The sequence below is a fragment of the Oncorhynchus kisutch genome, linkage group LG13, assembly GCF_002021735.2.
Source record: "Oncorhynchus kisutch isolate 150728-3 linkage group LG13, Okis_V2, whole genome shotgun sequence".
Classification (NCBI taxonomy): Eukaryota; Metazoa; Chordata; class Actinopteri; order Salmoniformes; family Salmonidae; genus Oncorhynchus; species Oncorhynchus kisutch.
The window spans coordinates 48,865,183-48,884,487 of record NC_034186.2 but is presented as its reverse complement, the minus strand read 5'-3'; the positions used below and the strand labels follow the sequence as shown (position 1 = coordinate 48,884,487).

The following is a 19,305-nucleotide window of genomic DNA, read 5'->3' as shown; positions in this document are numbered from 1 at the left end:
CATAAGTATTCAGACCCTTCAATATGAGACTCAAAATTGAGCTCAGGTGCATCCTGTTTCCATTGATCATCCTTGAGATGTTTCTACAACTTGATTGGAGTCCAACTGTGGTAAATTCAATTGATTGGACATGATTTGGAAAAGGCACACATCTGTCTGTAAAGGTCCCACAACTGACAATGCATGTCAGAGCAAAAACCAAGCCATGAGGTCGAAGGAATTGTCCGTAGAGCTCCGAGACAGGATTGTGTCAAGGCACAGATCTGGAGAAGGGTACCAAAAAATGGCTGAAGCATTGAAGGTCCCGAAGAACACAATGGCCTCCATCAATCTTAAATGGAAGAAGTTTGGAACCACCGAGACTTTTCCTAGAGCTGGCCGTCCGGCAGGCAAAACTGAGCAATCGGGGGAAAAGGGCCTTGGTCAGGGAGGTGACTAAGAACCCGAGGGTCACTTGGTCCTAAACTACTCTCAGACCATGAGAAACAAGATTCTCAGGACCTCAGACTAGGGCGAATGTTTACCTTTTAACAGGTCAACAACCTTAAGCACACATCCAGGAGTGGCGTTGAGACAAGTCTCTGAATGCTCGTGTGGCCCAGCCAGAGCCCAGAACCCGATCGAACATCTCTTGAGAGACCTGAAAATAGCTCTGCAGTGACGCTCGGGAATGGGATGGGGAAAACTCCCCAAATACAGGTGGGCCAAGCTTGTAGCGTCATACCAAAGACTTGAGGCTGTAATTGCTGCCAAAGGTGCTTCAACAAAGTACAGAGTAAAGGGTCTCAATGTAAATGTGATATCAGTTTTTAATCCATTTGCAAAATGTTTAATCAATTTTAAAAAAGGCTGTAACGTTACAAAATGTGGAAAAAGTCAAGGGGTCTGAATACTTTCCGAATGCACTGTATGTAGAAAAGATAATGGACCTATATATTTTTTTATTAGATTATCTTTGAGAACTAACAATCACCTATACACAAGCTAGACAATCAGGGAAAATCAAACATTTTTTAAATGATGCATTCAGGAGCATTTTTGTCTTGCCATTGATTTTGTTAAAATTTCAGAGTCCCTCAGACAGCATAAGCCATAGCAAAATGTGTAGAATTGCAGGCAATTAGCTTTAAAACAGCACTTTTGTCACTGTGGCTAACAGGAGGGCCTCTAAAATTTTATATCGCCCTTTATTCATTTCAACTTACCCTTCAGCGGTGGAAAACCCACCCTCAATCTGCTGCACTGCTGTCCTCTCCTTCACTCTCTACTCTTTTCCAACTCTTACTCTTCTCTCCTTTCCTGCCCTCCTTCACTCTCCTCCCCTCTGCTGACAAGACATTGTAAACAGCCTGCTTTTCGCAGACAGCTCCTTTTCCCTATTGTTTTTTTTCTCCTTCTTTCTCTCAGTCTCTGGTTATCCTGGATGCCCCCTTTGCCTTGGCCCATTTTAGTGCCAGCATGAGGCCCATAGAGTGGGGCATACACTCTCATAGCTTTATGCCCCCCCCCCCACACAGTCCTGTGCCAAGGTCTCATAAATCACACTCTTACAAAAGTGACCCTTTCTCTTTCTAGCCCTTCTGTCCTTCCTCACATTATGTCTTCCTCCAACATGAGAAGGAATTTCAAAGGTGCGCTCTATTGACCTAATAAACCACTCATCTCATTCAGAGGACATTTCAGAGCCCAACTTCAGATTTGAATTCTTTCAGTTACTTTAAAATGTTATTTTACATGAATTAATAATGTTAAAGTCAATACCACAGGTACAAACAGCTGACAAGTCTACAGGGTGACAAACAAACAAACACACATACTGTCCATTCACACAGACACGCACAGACCTTTGGTGCCAGGCGGCTGCAGGTTGTCCCCGGTGAGAGAGCACCAGCCCACGGGGAAGATGTCCCGGGAGTCGTAGCGGCAGTAGTAGTCGAAAGCACCCCGCCAGCCGTCGAAGGTGACGAGCACCTCCACGCCACGCAGCGCCCCCACCGTGGCCGGGCAGATGAAGTGGGGGTTCTTGCGGTCCACTGCCTCCAGCTTCATGCCCACCTGGAAGGAGTTCTGCTCTGGGACGGGGGGCTCCTGCTGGGGTACGAGGGGAAGGGAGGTGACAGGGACGGGAGAGGTCAGTGACAAGGGAGTGGGTAAATGTGGGATTATCCAGATTAAATGTGAAATTGTTCAGAAGCTTTATTTAGTTGGCAAATGTATATGATCACAACAAATTATTGTTGTCTATCAACAATGACAAGCCACCGGGATCTGACAACTTGGATGGTTTACTGACGATAATAGCGGACGATATTGCCACATCTTCAATTTAAGCCTACTAGAAAGTGTGTGCCCTCAGGCCTGGAGGGAAGCAGAAGTCATTCCACTACCTAAAAAAAGTAAAGCCCCATTTACTGGCACAAATAGCTGACCAATCAGCCTGTTAGTAAAGTTTAGGGAAAAAATGGGTTTGACCATGCTATTTTACAGTAAACAAATTGACAACAGACTTTCAGTATGCTTATAGGGAAGGACATTCAACAAGCAACAACAAACATAGGCACAGAAACATGCATACAATACACACATGATAACATACTGTTGGAATCGGCTAAACTTTGAACATTGAGATATTAAATGAATGATAGGAATACTGAATACTTTTAACACCTAAAAATGATTAATACTATGAAAAATTGTGCCTAGGAGCTGCTCAGACTATTGAAATCTGATAATTATATAAAATGTTTCAGGGTTCACTTGAATGAAGGCTTTGGAATGTGTTTGATGGAGGAGAGCGATGGGTTGATATCAGGAAGACAGATGGACATTGTGTATTAGATGAAAGAGGGGTTGAGGTCAGGAGGTGAGGACAGATTCTCTTAATAAGAATCAAATCAAATCACATTTATTTATATAGCCCTTCGTACATCAGCTGATATCTCAAAGTGCTGTACAGAAACCCAGCCTAAAACCCCAAACAGCAAGCAATGCAGGATGGGGCCACAGTGTCTCCTGACCCCTCCTGTCTCAGCCTCCAGTATTTATGCTGCAGTAGTTTATGTGTCGGGGGGCTAGGGTCAGTTTGTTATATCTGGAGTACTTCTCCTGTCCTATTCGGTGTCCTGTGTGAATCTAAGTGTGCGTTCTCTAATTCTCTCCTTCCCCTAGGACCATGCCCCAGGACTACCTGACATGATGACTCCTTGCTGTCCCCAGTCCACCTGGCCGTGCTGCTGCTCCAGTTTCAACTGTTCTGCCTTATTATTATTCGACCATGCTGGTCATTTATGAACATTTGAACATCTTGGCCATGTTCTGTTATAATCTCCACCCGGCACAGCCAGAAGAGGACTGGCCACCCCACATAGCCTGGTTCCTCTCTAGGTTTCTTCCTAGGTTTTTACACTACATCTACCAGGTGCTCGCTTGGTGTCCTCTGTCGCAATTATTGCGTAATCTCCAGCTGCATGTATTTTTCCATTTGCTTCCGAGGAGAAAATCCAACTGCCACGAATGATTTATCATCGAATAGATATGTGAAAAACACCTTGAGGATTGATTCTAAACAACATTTGCCACGTTTCTGTCGATATTATGGAGTTAATTTGGAAAAAGTTTGGCGTTGTAATGACTGAATTTTCTGGGGGTTTTCTTAGCCAAACGTGATGAACAAAACGGAGCGATTTCTCCTACACAAATAATATTTTTGGAAAAAATGAACATTTGCTATCTAACTGAGAGTCTCCTCATTGAAAACATCCGAAGTTCTTCAAAGGTAAATTATTTTATTTGAATGCTTTTCTTGTTTTTGTGAAAATGTTGCCTGCTGAATGCTAGGCTTAATGCTATGCTAGCTATCAATACTCTTACACAAATGCTTGTGTAGCTATGGTTGAAAAGCATATTTTGAAAATCTGAGATGACAGTGTTGTTAACAAAAGGCTAAGCTTGTGAGTGAATATATTTCTTTCATTTGCGATTTTCATGAATAGTTAACGTTGCGTTATGGTAATGAGCTTGAGGCTATGATTACGCTCCCGGATACGGGATTGCTCGACGCAAGAAGTTAAAAGCACAATACTTTCTGAGAAGTAACCATTATCTACTATTTTACACCTGGGGTTGCAGTACATAACTTTAACCCATTATATAAGAGATTCAACAAAATGAAAGTAATCCATGCATTTATTTATAAATTCTAGTCAAACTTTATCAAACGCCTTTTCAAAATCTGCTCTGAAGACCAGGCCTGGTATCTTTGATGTTTCATAATGTTCAATTGTTTCAAGTAATTGTTGTATATCATCTCCAATATATTGTCCATGTAAAAAAAACCTGTCTGATCAGTTTTTTTAATTCTATGTGCTATGCATTTCACCAGGATTTTCGCATCACAACATTGAAGTGTAAGTGTTTTAAATGGACTGGATCTTTATACTTACCACCTTGGTCCTGTTTTAGTAGTAATGAAATTCTACCATTTGTATAGGAGTAAATAAAACATGCTAATAATAGATCTTTGAGTACATCAAAAAAGGCCTGATATACCTCTACTGGTATACCATCAAGCCCTGGTGTTTTTTCTGACTGAAAAGATTTTATTGTCTCAAAAAGTTAATCTTCTGTAAATTGGTCTTCACACAGGTATTTCTGTAAATTTGCTAATTTTACATTATTATTATTGTTATTCTTGAAAGAAATCCTTACAGTTAACATCATTCAGTGGAAATGGAGGAGACTGAAAATAAAACATTTGCTTAAAATATTTTGCTTCCTTTCAAAATATAATTTGGTGAATCATGGATGACTCCATCATTTGTAAGGAGCTTCTTTAAATTCTTATTGGTAGCATTTCTATGTTGAAGATTGAATCTTTTTTCCCTCACAATTTCCCATCCAATATGTTTGTAATACATTACACTTGATCGTTCTTGAAAACTACCTCCATTCCTTTTGTGCCTCTATAGTACAGTGTCCATTTACTATACTGCTTTTGTTTTAATGATGAGTATTGTATTGAATTGTACCTCTAAAAGGTACATTTAAAAGTGTCCCATACAATAAGGGAACTGCTGTACCTATTTTGTGCAAAAAAAAAGTCAATTGTGAATTATTTTGTCTTAGTTAAGAACAAATTGTCATCAAATAGGCTTTGATAAAATGTCCAATATCCCTGTCCACGTGGAAATTCTGTAGAGTTATAAGGAGGCCAATTAGATGGAGGTCCGATTGCATTCGTTCTCCTATTATCACTTTTTTTAAACTTTTACTAGGAAGTAATCAAGACGGCTAGCTTGATTAAGCCTCCTTCGGGTATATATCTCACTAGGTCAGGGTTTTTCAGCCTACATATAACCACTCATTCAAATGTATCCATGATCCCCTTAAGTGCTTGAGGAGGATAGTTTGTAGAGTGATTTCCTTTACGATCCATTGAGGTACTTAAAACCGTATTATAATCTCCCACCATAATAATAGATTAATTTGTTGCTTATGAGCTCAATAGATTATTATATACATTTTCAAAGAAGTTTGGATCATCATTATTTGCCCGATATAAATGAATTAGACAGATCTGTTTTAGGTCCAATAGCATATTTAAAATAATAATAATAATCTTCCTTGCGGATCTGTTTGCACAGTCAGATCAAAATTTGTATTAATTAGTAATAATCACCACTTTTGAGTTTCTTTACCCATGACAAAAACATATTTCTCCCTCCCAGTCCTTTTTCCAGCCAACCTCATCTACAGTGGGGCAAAAAAGTATTTAGTCAGCCACCAATTCTCCCACTTAAAAAGATGAGGCCTGTAATTTTCATCATAGGTACACTTCAACTATGACAGACAAAATGAGGGAAAAAAAATCCAGAAAATCACATTGTATGATTTTTAATGAATTTATTTGCAAATTATGGTGGAAAATAGGTATTTGGTCAATAACAAAAGTTTATCTCAATACTTTGTTATATACCCTTTGTTGGCGAGAGGTCAAACATTTTCTGTAAGTCTTCACACTAAGTCTTCACACTGTTGCTGGTATTTTGGCCCATTCCTCCATGCAGATCTCCTCTAGAGCATTGATGTTTTGGGGCTGTTGTAGGGCAACACGGACTTTCAACTCCCTCCAAAGATTGTCTATGGGGTTGAGATCTGGAGACTGGCTAGCCACTCCTTCATTGCCCGGGCGGTGTGTTTGGGATCATTGTCATGCTGAAAGACCCAGCCACGTTTCATCTTCAATGCTCTCACTGATGGAAGGAGGTTTTCACTCAAAATCTCACGATACATGGCCCCATCCTTTACACGGATCAGTCGTCCTGGTCCCTTTGCAGAAAAACAGCCCCAAAGCATGATGTTTCCACCCCCATTTTTCACAGTAGGTATGGTGTTCTTCGGATGCAACTCAGCATTCTTTGTCCTCCAAACACGACGAGTTGAGTTTTTACCAAAAAGTTATATTTTGGTTCCATCTGACCATATGACATTCTCCCAATCTTCTTCTGGATCATCCAAATGCTCTCTAGCAAACTTCAGACGGGCCTGGACATGTACTGGCCTAAGAAGGGGGACACGTCTGACACTGCAGGATTTGAGTCCCTGGCGGCGTAGTGTGTTACTGATGGTAGGCTTTGTTACTTTGGTCCCAGCTCTCTGCAAGTCATTCACTAGGTCCCCCCCCCCCCCCCGTGTGGTTCTGGGATTTTTGCTCACCGTTCTTGTGATAATTTTGACCCCACGGGGTGAGATCTTGCGTGGAGCCCCAGATCGAGGGAGATTATCAGTGGTCTTGTATGTCTTCCATTTCCTAATAATTGCTCCCACAGTTGATTTCTTCAAACCAAGCTGCTTACCTATTGCAGATTCAGTCTTCCCAGCCTGGTGCAGGTCTAAATTTGGTTTCTGGTGTCCTTTGACAGCTCTTTGGTCTTGGCCATAGTGGAGTTTGGAGTGTGACTGTTTGAGGTTGTGGACAGGTGTCTTTTATACTGATAACAAGTTCAAACAGGTGCCATTAATACAGGTAACGAGTGGAGGACAGAGGAGCCTCTTACAGGTCTGTGAGAGCCAGAAATCTTGCTTGTTTGTAGGTGACCAAATACTTATTTTCCACCATATTTGCAAATAAATCCATTTTTAAAAAATTCTCATTTTGTCTGTCATAGTTGAAGTGTACCTATGATGCAAATTACAGGCCTCTCTCATCTTTTTAAGTGGGAGAACTTGCACAATTGGTGGCTGACTAAATATTTTTTTGCCCCACTGTATATTTGTAGAATCAGTTTCTTTCTCTTTTAGCCATGTAAAAATATATATTTTTTAATGATCTGCTAAGCCATTACAATTATAACTGGCTGTACTTATTTCCCCACTTACCATATTGATACCCAAGTTTCAATTATACTTACCACAACCAATGTTTGTAAACTTACCATTAAAAAGCACCATGATGATTAAGTGTCAATATAGTTGTACCATAATAATTTGCACTGTTAAGCATACTGTAACTTTGTAAACTTTCAATTGTCCTAATATTCCACCCATTAAAACCTCCCCCCATGTCTATGTCTGTTGTCACTAAGACCATCAGACCATCTCCCTGACTCATGACGCACCTTTGCACCCTAATGCAAACCCTTGACCTGCCAATTGCCGTTGGCCAGAGGGGAATGAGGGTAGTCCCATGATAACATAAATATCTATGAGGGTGCTTTTTAGGATAACTAATGAAATAACATAGGGAAAACAGTCTGAAAAAAATAGTTATAATAATAGATAATAGAAATAGTAACAGCACAATCTTATAAATGCATGCTCATATTTAGAAAGTCCTAGCAAGGCTATAAGCATGTCAGCCCAGCCTGCTCAGTTCAATGGATACAATTGTATGTGAACCCTTTAGAATTACCTGGATTTCTGCATAAACTGGTATCTGATCATCTAGGTCACAACAATAGACAAAACACAGTCTGCTTAAACTAATAACACACAATTATAATTGTTCATGTCTTTATTGAACACGCCATTCTGTTGTTGATTTACTTCTGTCTTTTGGGTTGTTGTCCTGTTGCGTTTCAATTGGTGGACAGGTAACCTAACATTATCCTGCAAAATGTCTTGATAAACTTGGGAATTCATTTTTCCATCGATGATAGCAAACTGTCCAGTCCTTGAGGCAGCAAAGCAGCCCCAAACCATCATGCTCTTTCCACCATTGTTTACAGTTGGGAATAGGTTTTGATGTTGGTGTGCTGTGCCTTTTTTCCTCCACACACAGTGTTGTGTGTTCCTTCCAAACAACAACTTTAGTTTCATCTGTCCACAGAATATTTTGCCAGTCCCGCTGTAGAACATCCAGGTGCTCTTTTGCGAACTTCAGATGTTTCTTTTTTTGGGCAGCTTCTTCCATGGTGTTCTCCAATGAACACCATTCTTATTTAGTGTTTTACGTATCGTAGACTCGTCAACAGAGATGATAGCATCTTCCAGAGATTTCTGTAAGTCTTTAGCTGACACTCTAGCATTCTTCTTAACCTCATTGAGCATTCTGCGCTGTGCTCTTGCAGTCATCTTTGCAGGACGGCCACTCCTAGGGAGAGTAGCAACTGTGCTGAAATTTCTCAATTTCTCAAGGCAACAATTCTTAATCGTAGTTCTGATATCTCTTCTGTTCGAGGCACGGTTTACATCAGGCAATGATTCTTGTGAATAGCAAACTCAAATTCTGTGAGTGTTTTTATGGGGCAGGGCAGCTCTAACCAAAATCTCCAATCTTGTCTCATTGATTCGACTCCAGGTTCGTTGACTCCTGACTCCAATTAGCTTAAGGGGTTCACATACTTTTTGCAACCTACACTGTGAATGTTTAAATTATGTATTCAACATAAACAAGAAAAATACAATAATTTGTGTGTTAGTTTAAGCACACTGTGTTTGTCTATATTGTTGTGACTTAGATGAAGATCAGATCAAATTTTATGTCAAATTTATGCAGAAATCCAGGTAATTCCATAGGGTTCACATACTTTTTTTGCCACTGTATATATATATATAATCGCAAGACCAGTTCTTAATGTCCATTACATGCAGGACATATTTCATGTAGTCATCATTATATCCTGTTTAATTCTCACAAAAAAAAACAAAGAAGGAAAAAGAAACAGATTCTAACGGCCGCTAATGCCGGCAAGTAAAATGTATCTTGGGGATCACACTACCCATAAAGGAATACACAAGTTTAACTTACAATCGACTGACACAGCCATGGCACGATAGCCAAGAATACATACAGTACTGACAATCCAGAGCTAGTAAACCTGTAAAAACCTGTAAACCTCTCTCCACCCATACACATTTTTATTCCAGGGTCGTTGCTCTATCACCTCGGGCTGTTTTACAGCTAGGCCCAGTGGCGAATTTAGGTATAGGCAACAATGGGCACCCGCCCAGGGCGGCAGCATGGTGCGGTTTTGCGGATCGAAAGGACATTTGCGCGATCGGTTTTCTATCGCTCATTTGCCCGTCACGTCAATGATATCATGTCACCGTGTGGGACTGTGGGTCAATTAACCTTGTCGGAGTGGGCTCCCTGATTCTAGTTTGTGAGCTATGTAGGCTACTGCCTGGGCAGGTCTCCCACTCAGAAGTGTGAGATGGGGAGGGAGGCGGGGGTAGGTTGACCTCAGGTCTCCCCACTGGAAGCCAGAGGTAGGGGGAGCGGGGGAATCTATCAAATAGCGCACCTTTGTACAGTACGAATGTAATTAGCCAAATCAGTCACACTACTAAATGCTACCAATTAAACCACAATTCATTCATTATACTGTGAATATATAGTTTCACAGACATATTGTAGCATTTTCTTCTGGTTTGTGCGAAATCGTTAAGAATAATATAACCAGTCTGCACACACCACCAAGGTGAATTGGTTTATTGTTGACTCTTGGTTGACAGTGTTGGGGGATGGGTAATGTAGTCTTGACTCTTGGTTGACAGTGTTTGTGGGATAGGTAATGTAGTCTTCACTCTTGGTTGACAGTGTTGTGGGATGGGTAATGTAGTCTTGACTCTTGGTTGACAGTGTTGGGGGATGGGTAATGTAGTCTTGACTCTTGGTTGACAGTGTTGGGGATGGGTAATGTAGTCTTGACTTTTGGTTGACAGTGTTGGGGGATGGGTAATGTAGTCTTGACTCCTGGTTGACAGTGTTGGGGGATGGGTAATGTATTGATGCTCGAGTGCCAAATCAACACACGTTTCCATTTGTCTTTGTTACTTCTTTTTTATATTTATCAGTCTTATTTTTATATATATTTTTGTGTGTATATGTGTACAGGTATGCCTTATAAACAGGTCTATATCAAGAGCGTGTGCTGCTTTGTGACAGGTACCTTGTGAAAGATGCGTGCTGGGGCCATTTCGGCTCCGTTGAGTGTTTTTAGAAGGAACATGGGCCAGGAGGATGCATTCAGACGGAAGCCTGTGGGAGAAATAAAGACTCTGTCAAAAAAACTATCATCCAAACACAGTAGACGAGACCCTTCACACTATTACGCAAAGGTGTACTTACTTTTATTTTATTTTTTAACTGGGCATGTCAATTAAGAACAAATTCTTATTTACAATGGCGGTCTACAACGGCCAAACCCGGACGACGCTGGGCCAATTGTGCGCCCCGCCCTGTGGGACTCTCAATCACGGCCGTTTGTGATACAGCCTGGAAAATAAATACAGCCTAGAAACCAAATGGATGCAAATAGCCAAAACAGGGAGGGACTTACATTAATTTGTCCAATAAGAAACTCTCGTTTATTTACAAAAATATTTCCCCCTGCAAAACGTTGTACAACAGTGTGCACTAATAAATAAGTATATATCAGTCTGGTGTAAACCTAACTGAGGAAGATAAGTGGCACTGTGTGATAGCAAACAATTTCAAGATCCAAGATTTTTTTTTTTTTTTTTTTTTTTATATATATAAAAAATATTTAAAAAATCATATCCATAATGGGTATGTAGTATCGAGAGTCTGACTCTCCTCCTCACCCAATGGCGGCTGCAGCATGCCCGTGTTCTTCTCGCAGTTTCCGATAGGCTGGATTTCAGACGAGTCCACCAGGCGCCAGAAGTCGTTCTTGTTGTCGGAGCCGTCAAGGCGCAGACGCAGCCGCGATCCCGTCAGGCCCACCACTGTTGCAATGCAGGTTGACGTTGTATTCCGAGGGTCCTGCGCCTCCAGCTTCATGCCCGCCTTGAACTCATTCACTGGAGGTGTTGCACCCTGGAGAGGTAGGGGAAGGTCAGAGAGGCATGCAATGATGCTGGACAGTTTCAACATGCTGAGATAGGAAGACGGCATCAAGCAAGACTAAGTATCGAAAGTGAGTTGAACTCACGCTGTGGTGACGAGGTAGCCCTGCACGCAACTTGAAATCAGTGTCACCCCTCGACCCAAGAGGGAATTTCTTCTTAGCCTAATGGTTCCCTAAAAAAATCCTGCGACTTAGCAAATTTCAGGTCTTGTGAGTGGAAATGTGAATGTTGTGGGCATTCTGTGTAACTGGCACACGTTTACTGTGAACACTGGCTGTACCTGCTTTAATTACAGTTTTAGTCAGTAGCCAAGCAGGCTGTTAGAGCATAATATAGGCCTATCAAAAAGGCCTACAAACAAAACCAATGGAGCAACATGGAAATAGCTATTGATTTATATTATATATATATCCTACAGTCATGAAACATTATGCAGGGCTTGACATGAACCTTTGAACAACTTGTCCTTCAGACAAGGAGGACAGATTTTGTACCTGTCCAAAAGCTCAAGTCAAATAATTAAATAATAAATGGTTTGTAGCCTAAACACCAAATAGGTGACTGAACATTGTGTTGTGGAAGAAACCACTTTACAAAATAACAATAATTATTATTACCATACAGAGAATCAAACAAAAATGCAGGCTACCCATTAGCTACTTTGCATATTCAAGCCTGTCTCAAAATACAACACTGACTAACTTTTCAAAGAAGAGTAGATATATACAGGTTTTCTGCTCGTGTAGGAAGCAACCACTCCCCCCTTGCTGATAAATTAGCTATTTGTGAGTCTTTGCACCGCCTGTCAATTCATCATTGCGGCAGTCCTGGTGTTGCGCAGCCAAGCAGCTTAGAGGGAACACTGGTTAAGACGTTGGTCTTCCTGAGCTACATATAGATGCTGCACATTGTCACTGGTGAGACTTCGGCTGCCAGGGTTAACCTATATCTCATATTGCTTGTTGGTCATAATTCTTACAAACTCTGTAAATGCCATGGTTTGTGGAATGGCTTAAAATAATTTCAGGAGCAGAAGGTTCACATAGGGTAGTAGCATGCCTTGACATGAGATTTGGTGAGGAGGATATACTGTAGTCTGATTAGGGGGGCTTACCTGTCTGAAGCAGTGAGCAGGTGCAGCACTAGCACCTGTTTCCTTTAGGTATTTGTCCCAACTGAAGTGCCCTGTGGGACAGAAAAAGCACAATGGCTGCTTTATGTTGTCTACCGTTATATTTTTGTGTGAATGGGTGTGGTTTTGGGGTTCAGTGTTATGGTATGTGCTAGTGTTAAGGTGTCCCCATCCTTCCCAGCCGAAACCGTTCGGAAGAGTTTGTGCATATATTATGACAACATTTTGGGACGTGTTTGTTCGTTTTGAACTTCAGTAAGGTTTTTTTTTCTCTTGGTTGTTCGGGGGCACATTTTTTTCTTGAGGCAAGCCGAAGTCTACGCCCCTTCATTGGTGAACAGTAGGGATTCTTCAGTCGTCTTTGCTGTCATTCAACAAGAGACAACTCATTTTCATGCAAATTTTTTCATTGAGAAATACTGCACAAAATATCTTAGTTAGATGTAAAATTGCGTGACTAAGATCGCCTCTGCAAAAACGTCCAAATTAATTACAGATTTCTTAGACTAATTCTGACTTTTTGGGGGGAAGTGTATAATGACTACGGCATCTCAAAATGGACAAACAGTACTATTGCCGCTTTCTTCTCATTTTTCAAGCGAAGGTATTTTAAGGTAGAATGCTTAGCACACTTGTTCGGTTCACCTAGCCGACTTGGGCCACATGAGTACAGGCTACACCTGCCCCTCCGAAGTATCGGCTACTATACTGACATTACAAGCGTGATTCAGATGAAGAGATGAAGAGATTTTTTAATTAGCAAGAGAAGAATGGATTAACTTTTTCAATGCTAGTTAAGGATACAATAGACCTAGTTATCACGTTTCACGTTAAGATTTATTACACAAAAAGGTAAGACATGTTTTTAATTCTGGTGCCGCTTTGCGCACACAAGCTTGATTACCATGTAGCGCAAGCTTTTTAGCTATATAGGTCAAAGGACATTCAAAGTTCCTCTATAGAAGCCGCTCCTCCTAGGTATAATTCTGGGGACCAGATAATGCATGTCATAAGATGCCCAGCGCTTCAAGCCTCCTCCTCAGCCCCCTGCTGCTCTCTCCTCACCCCGCAAAATTTCAGTCGCAATAATTTAATGAGCTAAATGTAGAAAATAAAAAATGATTTAACAGGTTAAAAAAAGGTACAGAAAAGAATATAAAGCTGTACTTTTTTGGGATTCGAACCGGTTCAGAACTTTATTTAGCTGGAAAGGCGGAACGGAACGGAAAAAAATGGTGGTTCTGTTCAGAACGAAACAATTGGAAAATAATTTGTTCCAACCACTGTTTATGACTGATATGTATGCGTTTGATTCATAATGTTGTTTTCATTCAGCAGTGAATCATCTGAGAAAGTTGGTGTGTGTGATAATGTACCTCCTTGGTACTGCGATGGGACCCGGGAGGGACGGCCACTTCGGGCATGCTTGATCCGCCTGCCATCTCTCCACTCAATAGCTAGAGAGAGCAGGGCACAACGTTTCAGAGACACACTTAACCTCAAAGGCTAGCCGACACCATTCAATGAAACTATCTATTCATAACTAGAATAAATACACTTGATCTTTAGCAACAGTCAATGAGATGTGTGAGGCCAAACTATCACATCAGCATCTGAGACTTCTATACACACATTAAAGTAGGCTAAATAGAGGACCCTTCTTGAGCAGCATCCTTAGAAGATGTACATTATGCTTTTCAAATGGACAATTGCATTCCATTTCTTAACATGACATTACCTTTTTGTGGCACTGGTTTCTTCATGCTCCAGTAATACTAAGTTCAAGACACAATAGTCCACTCTCTAAAGAAGGGAAACGAGAGGGGAAAAAAACATTGAAGTAAACACAAACCATTTGATACTTCCCTCTTCATGTTAGGTCAGAATTTAGGTCCAATATGGACCTTTCTTGTACATTATTGTGTTCAAGAAGCCAGTCTGGTGTAGCCTATACTAGTGCTAGCCTGGTTAGCCTTTTAAGGGTGATTTCAGCATTATGGACATTACATTTGCATGCACAAATCTAAATTTAATTTCTAACAGAATGGACAAGCAAAATAGAAATTAAAGTGTTGATGAAATAAAAGATCCCAGAAATTACCCACGTGCACAAAAAGCTTTTCTCTCAAATCTTGTGCAAAAGTTGTACATACCTGTTAGTGAGCAATTCTACTTTGCTAAAGTAATCCATCCAACTGACAGGGGTGGCATATCAAGAAGCTGATTAAACAGTATGATCATTACAGAGGTGCACCTTGTGCTGGGGACAATAGAAGGCCATTCCAAAATGTGCAGTTTTGTCACACAACACAATGCCACAGATGTCTCAAGTTGAGGGAGTATGCAATTGGAATGCTGACTGCAGGAATGTCCACCAGAGCTGTTGCCAGAGAATTGAATGTTTATTTCTCTACCATAAGCTGCCTCCAAACTAGTTTTAGAGAATTTGGCAGTACGTCCAACCGGCCTCACAAATCACAGACCACGTGTAACCATGCTAGCCCAGGACTTTTTCACCTGTGGAATCGTTCACCTGGACAGCTGGTGAAACTGTGGGTTTTCACAACCAAAGAATTTCTGCACAAACTGTCAGAAACTGTCTCAGGGAAGCTCGTCTGCATGCTTGTCGTCCTCACCAGGGTCTTGACCTGCCTGCAGGCAAATGCTCACCTCCAATTGCCACTGGCACGCTAAAGAAGTGTGCTCTTTATGGATGAATCCCAGATTCAACTGTACCGGGCAGATGGCAGACAAGCGTGTATGGCGTTGTGTGGGCGAGCGGTTTGCAGATGTCAATGTTGTGAACAGAGTGCCACAAGGTGGTGGTGGGGTAAAGGAATGGAAAGGTATAAGCTACAAAAATATAAAACGCAACATGCAACCATTTCAAAGATTTTACTGAGTTACAGTTCCTAAGCAAATCAGTCAATTTAAATACATTCATTGGGCCCCAATTATGAATTTCACATAACAGGGAATACAGATATGCATCCGTTGGTCACAGATACCTTTAAAAAAAAAAGTAGGGGCGTGGGTCAGAACCTGTCAGCATCTGGTGTGCAGCGTGACACATCGCCTTCACATAGAGTTGATCGAGCTGTTGATTGTGGCCTGTGCAATGTTGTCCCACTCCTCTTCAATGGCTGTGCAAAGTTTCTGGATATCGGCGGGGAACTGGAACACGCTGTCGTACACGTTCCAGAGCATTCCAAACATGCTCAACGGATGACATGTCCTGTGAATATGCAGGCCATGGAAGAACTGGGACATTTTCAGCTTCCAGGGATTGTGTACAGATCCTTGCGACATGGGGCCGGGCATTATGCTGAAACATGAGAGGATGGTGACGGATGAATGGCACGACAATGGCCCTCACAATCTCATCAGTGTCTCTGTGTACTCAAATTGCCATTGATAAAATGAAATTGTGTTCGTTGTCCGTAGCTTATGCCTGCCCATACCATAACCCCACCACTACAATGGGGCACTCTGTTCACAACGTTGACATCAACAAACCGCTCACCCACACGACACAATTACACGTGGCCTGCGGTTGAGGCCGGGTTGGATGTACTGCAAGCTTCTTGATATGCCACACATGTCAGGTGGATTATCTTGGCAAAGTAGAAATTCTGACTAACAGGGATATAAACCAATTTTGTCCATAACATTTTAGAGAAATAAGCTTTTTGTGCATATGGAACATTTCTGGGATCTTTAATTTCAGCTCATGAAAAAAAAAAAAAATCTGTGTAATAAACTTCTTTTTTTTTTGCAGTGATTTAACAGCATTGTTGACTCGCTGCTGAATGCATATAAGGGAAACACTGACCAACACTGAAACCTGAGGTTGGATACCGTCCAACCTTAGGCCGTGCCCCCTCCTAGAGCCGAAAAGCCATGAAATACAATTGACTGAAATATCTTTGACTTGGCCTCCTGTAATGTTCAAAATTCATACAATTTCCTACTTATAAGTTTCAAAAAGCATGAACTCCAACATAAGGATAATTATGGACGTGTTTCATTTGGCAATGACTAACTTCATTTGTGGATGCTCAGGTTGACTTCCCCACGGATTGCGCTTAACGCTCTCCACTTCTGTCGGCCAGGCAGGGGGTTGGCGTTGGAGGCAGACGACAGGGTACAACAAAGAGGTGGCCCCAGCTGTCAGCAGACCTCGGTCACCCACCCAAACACACTCAGGGCTCACTGTTGACACAGCAGCTCTGGGAGAATCAGAAAACTCACCCGTTGGGGTATTGACAAAACAAGAGGACCCAGACTGGAGAAACAGAATGGGTAACATTATAGCCAATATAGGGTATTCATTTCAAGCGGTCACCATCTGTTTTGGATCTTAAAAATGATCTAAAGTCAGTGTTGTTTATGACACAGTACACTGTTAATGATTTTTCTTTTACCTTTATTTAACTAGGCAAGTCAGTTAAGAACAAAATCTAATTTACAACGGTGACCAGACAGGGGATGTTTGGCTGGCTATCCTTGACTTGAGAGGATTTGGCCCGTAACCCTGAGCTTAGGTTAACTATGACACACAGGCTGAAATTATATTGGTCCTCAAAGTAGACTAGATTTGCAGTCACAGCTACTCACAAATCCTGTGTTTATACAATGCATATGCAGCCAGGCCATTGAAATTAATAGCAGATAATGGCAAATTGACTAATTAATGCATATTTACCAAGTAGCCACACTAAACACGCCAACCATTTAAAGATATATCAACAACAAAGTATCCTTGCAGACTTTCTGTTTTTTCTCCTTAACTGGTTTAGAATAACAGATTGCTGACTATTCATACACACCAGCAGCACTGCATCAGTAACTGTATCAAGCTAGCAAAGTAGCTAGCTACATCATTTCAGCTGGCAATCAAATAGACTTCTAAATTTAGCTAGCCTTAAACTCAGTTACTGTAAGTTTGCATGCTAGCTACCATTAGCTAAGTTTACATTGGACTGACAAGTGGTCATAAATAACGGTTTCCAAAGATGCAATACTAGGCTATAACGGTTTCAAATGTGTAATACTAGGCTATAGAAATGGAGAATGAGACAAAAAAACAATAATCATAATATGCAATAAAAAAACCTTAAAAGATCATAACAGTCTTCAAAAGTGTATTCAGTTGGTTCTCTCAATAGAAGTGCGCCTTTTTCATTGCGTCAAGGGGAAGTCGACCAGCTCCCTCCTTTTTCCTTCCCCCCCCCCCCAAAATAACAGCGTCATTAACTACTAGGTAGGACAGACCAACCAGCTCGCTTCTACTACCACTATTATTGATAATGACCCACGCCAATGCTGTACTATCTATAAGGAAAATTGGCTACCATCATCAGTCCGTTTAATATGACTAAAATACCGATTTTTAAGTTAGCCTACCTAGGATAAGATAAATGGTTCCATTCAAAACACAAAGTCAACACATGGGAAAACACAAAAGCCAAGCAATTCATCACGCTAGCAAGAAATTCAGCCAGCAAATATGTTTATTTAAGAGTGAGGATAAGAAGAGGTACCTACCTCCAAGCTAATAACATGGGCATGCTCGAACAACAGATAGCTAGCTCCGTCAACACAGCACGCTAACCGGAAGACTTAATGTTCGCCATCTATCGTTGGCCTGATTATAAATACATCATCATCAATAAATGCTAGCTAAATTACCAGCTAAAAATGTGTTTGTAAAAAAGAGTATAGCGTGTAAACAATATATTAGTCTGTTTACCTTGCTTTGAAATGTTTGTGTATTGTTTTATGTGGATTGAGCTAGTGGCTGTCCGCCATGTTTTTTCTTCTTTAAATTTGTATCGGCGGTTGGCATCCAACGTTATGGTGCATTACCGCCACCTACTGTACTGGAGTGTGGGCTAGAGACGGGGAGAAACTAAATCCTACCTGCCAACTCCGTTGCTATTAAAAAAGATAACACACTTTCCCGTTGGATGCTTTCCAATCACATTTAAGGACTAAGAGGTCTAAGGCACTGCATTTCAGGTGTCGCTACAGTCCTTGGTTCGATTCCAGGCTGAATCACATCTGGCAGTGATTGGGAGTCCCATAGGGTGGCGCACAATTGGCCCAGCGTTGTCCAGGTTTGGCCGGGGTAGGCCATCATTGTAAATAAGAATTTGTTCTTAAATGACTTGCCTAGTTAAATAAAGGTTTAATAATTTAAGAATTCTAAATCTAATAATTCTAAGCACAGCACTGGGTCCATAGTTCCCCTTCCTGAACCCACTGTGATGTGGCGATACTAGCCCCTTGCTCGAATCATACATTCCATAATATTACATACATGTAATATTAAAGCTATTAGCCGATAGCTAGTTGGCCTCGTTGGGTCCTTCCCTGGCTTCCGGATTGGTACTGCCTCCTTCCAACTGCCTGGTAGTTACCCCTCCTCCCCCACTGTGTTGTATAACACCAAAACCTTATCCAGTGCCTCATCACTACAGCGACAGAGAAAGACAGACAGACAGACAGACAGACAGACAGACAGACAGACAGACAGACAGACAGACAGACAGACAGACAGACAGACAGACAGACAGACAGACAGACAGACAGACAGAATGAGAGAGCGATTCAGAGAGACAGACAGAGACAGAGAGACAGACAGAATGAGGAGAGAGAAAAAGACAAACAGAGAGAGAAAGACAGAGACAGAGACAGACAGACAGAGACATAGACAGACAGACAGACAGACAGAGACAGAGACAGACAGACAGAGACAGAGGCAAACACAGACAGACACAGACTGACAGAGACAGACAGACAGACACAGACAGAGACATACAGACAGAGACAGAGACAGAGACAGACAGACAGAGACG

General features: G+C 41.4%; 1 protein-coding gene across 13 annotated transcripts in view; it reads right to left on the bottom strand.

Annotated features, from left to right (window-relative positions):
- Positions 1 to 18,296, bottom strand: part of LOC109902247 (polycomb protein SCMH1) — a 44,594-nt gene extending 26,298 nt beyond the window's left edge. For 2 of the 13 annotated variants that reach the window (XM_031786461.1, XM_031786462.1), the window contains exons 1-8: positions 18,198 to 18,285; positions 16,489 to 16,657; positions 14,184 to 14,248; positions 13,822 to 13,902; positions 12,428 to 12,498; positions 11,047 to 11,281; positions 10,392 to 10,480; positions 1,845 to 2,088 (exon numbers count right to left, since the gene is read on the bottom strand). In XM_031786461.1, coding sequence (XP_031642321.1) covers positions 1,845 to 2,088; positions 10,392 to 10,480; positions 11,047 to 11,281; positions 12,428 to 12,498; positions 13,822 to 13,902; positions 14,184 to 14,208 — 745 coding nt within the window. In that variant the 5' untranslated portion in view covers positions 14,209 to 14,248; positions 16,489 to 16,657; positions 18,198 to 18,285. Of the gene's footprint in view, positions 1 to 1,844; positions 2,092 to 10,391; positions 10,481 to 11,046; positions 11,282 to 12,427; positions 12,499 to 13,821; positions 13,903 to 14,183; positions 14,249 to 16,488; positions 16,675 to 17,560; positions 17,621 to 17,992 lie in introns of those variants that run through there. The other 11 variants (XM_031786452.1, XM_031786454.1, XM_031786460.1 and 8 more) reach the window with 11 other exon arrangements.
- Positions 18,297 to 19,305: the final 1,009 nt, after the last annotated feature.